The sequence below is a fragment of the Hydractinia symbiolongicarpus genome, chromosome 1 (assembly GCF_029227915.1).
Source record: "Hydractinia symbiolongicarpus strain clone_291-10 chromosome 1, HSymV2.1, whole genome shotgun sequence".
NCBI lineage: Eukaryota > Metazoa > Cnidaria > Hydrozoa > Anthoathecata > Hydractiniidae > Hydractinia > Hydractinia symbiolongicarpus.
In genome coordinates, this window is record NC_079875.1 from 28,095,144 (window position 1) to 28,099,449 (window position 4,306).

The 4,306-nt window shown below is 39.9% G+C and overlaps 1 protein-coding gene across 1 annotated transcript; it reads right to left on the bottom strand.

Annotated features, from left to right (window-relative positions):
- Positions 1 to 1,538: 1,538 nt before the first annotated feature.
- On the bottom strand, positions 1,539 to 2,270 carry LOC130629373 (ubiquitin carboxyl-terminal hydrolase 22-like). The gene has a single exon (XM_057442535.1). It carries the CDS (start codon positions 2,268 to 2,270, stop codon positions 1,539 to 1,541), a length of 732 nt encoding a protein of 243 aa, XP_057298518.1.
- Positions 2,271 to 4,306: the final 2,036 nt, after the last annotated feature.

Here is a 4,306-nt window from a genome sequence, read left to right on the forward strand (position 1 = left end):
TTGTGGATGGTGGTGTTAACGCACAGTAGACAGTATTTCATCCAAACGTTTCTAGCAATTTATATAAACGAGTACAGTGAACAAATAGCAACATCATTATTTGCTGTTTACACGAATGTTATTCATTTTCACTGCAAAAAACTTAGGTTATCGGAGCGGTATAATGCTGTTTTTAGTGCACATGAGCCGAAACAAAAATTGTTTGAGAATGTGAAGGAAGAATAAGTAAAACAGCGCATGATGTTATTTATTTTTATTCTCACTTGTGATCTACATTACGTCTTCCAATAATCTTTTTGCTTTTAATTTTGTGATAACTGGTTTCCTAATCCAAAAAAATCAACAAATTCTCATATTCATTCTGTCCCTGATGCCTTCCAGATGCTATGACTCTCTGCATTGCATCAAACATAAAGTTATAATAATAAAAATTTATATATAAAATTTGTCCCCATAACCTGCATAACTGCAATGTCTCGTATATACGCATATAGTGCTTGAAAGACATTCCGGGGACAAAAAAAAAATAAAAAAAATAATATTCTCAGTTTATTCATTTGCAAGGTTGTGGTACGCTATTCCAAACCTGTGGTGCTACTCCGACTTAAATTTGCTGTTCCAATAACGAGGAAAGTGGTTTCTAAAATATGTCCCCGTAAGTGCACAAAGATATATAGTCCCCGAAAGTGCACATCCAGGAGTACATATATTTTTATATACAAATAAATAAAATTAATGATGAGGTGACAAAACAGCTAGCTGTAATGATATTTCTTGTCTAATGACAGCTGGTTCTACTATAGTTAGAGGTTGCAACCCTCTAGAGATTTTTCAAAAAAGCAAAATCCCCCTTTTTGCAAGGATTTTCTAAAAACATTGACCGTAAAAGGCACAAAAATACAACAGCGACAGAACACAACACTAAACAATAAATATTAAAGCAATTCAAAATGAATTGAATAGGTACAAATGAGATAAATAAAACTTATCATAACGTGAATATCCTTAAACGGATAAATTTAAAATTATTCTTTAGAGAATGTGTTTAAGAAGCAAACAACTATCTGCGCGCCAGGACTTGTGACCCTGGCTGTAGCTTTCCACATGTGTTATGGAGCTCCAACACTCAGCCTTACACAGATAATTGTTGCTGTGGACCTGCCTAATGACAGTACCAGCCTGTCATAACTGAGGTAATATGCGTGGGCGTAACACCACGAAGAACAGATAAGAAAATCTAACCCCCTTGCAAAGCTTCTTCTAAAATGACTAAGGGCAGCAGGATTGTCAATCCTGAAAGCAAAGTGAGCAAACTCTGCCTCCCTACTGGACTGGGGTAATAAGTGGGATCGTTAAACCCAAAGACAAGATATGATATCAAGCCCCCTTGCTGTGCTTCTTACAGTGTCTCTATACAAAGAGAGGATTGAGCAAACTCCGGTTTCACGGTGCACTGACCAACATAAATCAGCTGGGGTAAATAAAACCGCTAGGGTCATGGATTTCCTCCCCCATTTGTTGTGTGACATACAAATAAGCTAACTTCTGGAAAAGAAAAGTATGTATGACGAAGAATTATTCAAGTGGAATGTGTCTACTTGAGAAATACAGCGATCGTTGCATTTGAACCAGGTGTTTTGTTGGTCCTTAATGAAGGTCCAGTAATGACCTGCTTTTAATGTACCTGAGTGGTTAATGGTAGCAACCAAGTTATACTTGTTGTTGAAAGACACATCGTCAATTGGGTGAGATGCTACCTTTATGACATGATGTTTTTTAGGCAAGCAATTGAATAACTTGTTGTCTTTAAAAGAAGACCCATTTACTGATGTGTATCTTAACAATTGTACAACAAGGAAGTCGCCGCAATTAGAAATCTGAGTTTCAATTGTGGCCTCTTGATGCAATGAACACTGGGGGCAGAACCACTTGTTGTCACCTTGAAGTTCTTGAGGTTGTAAAAATTTGTTAAAAGAGTCTGCTATTGACTTACACGTTGGTAAAATTAAAATTGAATCCTTTTGTTCCCTGGAAGTGGAGAAACAACAGGAGTTGCATGACGTTGTTGTGGTCACAGTTACAGACAGTAGATTGTCAACCAAAGGGGAAGATCCAATAATTTCATCAAAAACAACTTGAAGGATCTCGGGCACATCTTGTTGGTGATTGTGATAAAACGCGTTATTGTTAAGGGCATGCATTCTGTTTTGCAGTGCTCGTAAGAAATTGGAAGGATCAATTGGTGAACGAGAACGATTCAGTAGTGACATATTTAGGACTATAGACTTTACTAGAGGAGATGACAAAGAGCACTCGGTAATTCAGACCAAAGTCTTGGAAGAACCGTTAATGCTTGCAAAATGGAGTTTGCGTAGCATGTGTTCCCCTTGTTTATCAAACCAGCGTGAACGATGCTCACCTTTTGTTTAAGTTCCTGGCTAAGGTTATGGTGTTCCGTGGGTTTTGGCATGTCAGAGATGGCTGAAGATGGACTTTTAATGGATTTGGTAACAGACGAGGATTTTTCATGAGGTATACTATCCTTTGGTGATGGCAATATTGGTGGACTGCAGTGCGTAAGATCTTGTGACCAATGTGGTGAGTCTCGTGCAATCCAAATGCAAATGAAAAACGCAGATTTGCTAGCAAAACCAAGGCTTTTTAGACAGCAAGTTAGAGACCTTGAAGAGTAGCCCTTAGCACCCACTTCTACTGCAAAAAGATGCGGAAACCACCCGTTGCTACGTATTACCTCGACCAAAGGGAAGTATTTGGAAAGCTTGGTGGAATGCCAGGATCCCATGTTTTCCTCACAAGGACAAGTAAGTTCAATAATGATGATGCGCTTAGAACAATTTGAGTATATTACAATGTCTGGCCTGAGGGATGTGATTGCAATATGGCCAGGAAACACAAATCCTTCATTCAGATCTGCTAACATCACCCAGTCACTAGCATGGTGGAATAGACCAGTTGGTTTTGATCTTTTAGCGGAGGAATAGCTACCTGCTTTTACAAATGACACTTTAAGGTGCTTTTTCGTTTTCGGGACAACTTCAGATGAAAAACGCTCTAGACTTAACAGGAGCCCGCGAAGCACAGCATCGTGTCGGAAAGTGAACCTTCTTTGTGATAGAGCAACCTTGCAAGCGCCTAAAACATGTGCTGTATTAAAAAGGGGGCAATGCTTGGGACCAGCCTGAAGTTACTGGGGTGATATGCATGGGCGTAAAACCACAAATACATGAAAGAGAAATTTCACACCCCCTTGCAGAGATTCTTACAAGAATAACTATGGGTACAGCAGTATCGTTAACCCTGTAGACCAAGTGAGCAAACTTGGCCTCCCTACTGGACTGGGGTAAAAAGTGGGGTTCTCACACCCAAAGACAAGACATAGTCGAACCCCCTTGCTATGCTTCTTATCAGAGAGAAAATAATATACAAAGAGGTGGCAAGCCACCGCAATGATGAACTCAACCTGTTAGGTCTTTGGAAATAAGCTAGAGGTTGTACTCCTCTAGAGAAAAAGCCTCTAAAAGCACAATTCTCCCTTTCTATAAAAAGAATAAAAAGGACACAACACATTTGAAAAGATGAATAGAACTTTAACCAAGGGCAGGTAGGTTTCGACCCATATTTAGAGTGAGCAAACTCTAGGTTTAGAGAGTAATGAACATTGAACTGTTGTATTTATTGTTTATTGTTTGTTTTCAGATTCAACATTGCATACTAATAAATAAGCAAATGGTTTCATTCCTATATATGTTGAATCTTTTAATCTTCAAGTGAAACGCCTCGACATGCCATCAGTTAGTTGTCCAGTGCCTGGCTGCACCTACACCACGCCAGACCTCGATGCTGTCATCATTGCTGCACTACTGACAACCCATGCTACCACGCATTCGAATCAACCTACATCGGTATCACCCACGGCCAAGATTGAACGAGTGAGACGTCCCACTGTTACTTTAGCCGGAACCTCTGAGGATTGGAAATACTTCCTGACCCGCTGGATTGAGTACAAGACCGCTACCAAAATCACAGGTAGAGATGCTGTTCTCCAACTCCTTGAATGCTGTAACGAGCAGTTGCGCAGAGACCTCACCCGATCCACCACTGGCATGTTGGCCGAAAAAAGTGAGGATGTCATCCTTGCTTCAATGAAATCACTCGCTGTCAGGGAGGAAAACGTTATGGTTGCACGAGTTGCCTTAAACAATATGAATCAAGATCCTGATGAGCCAATAAGATCGTTTGGGGCTAGATTGAAAGGTCAAGCTGGTGTATGTAAATATGTTATTCC

Coding starts and splice junctions, on each gene's coding strand:
- LOC130629373 (XM_057442535.1), bottom strand. CDS start 2,270: ATGTCACTACTGAATCGTTCTCGTTCACCAATTGATCCTTCCAATTTC.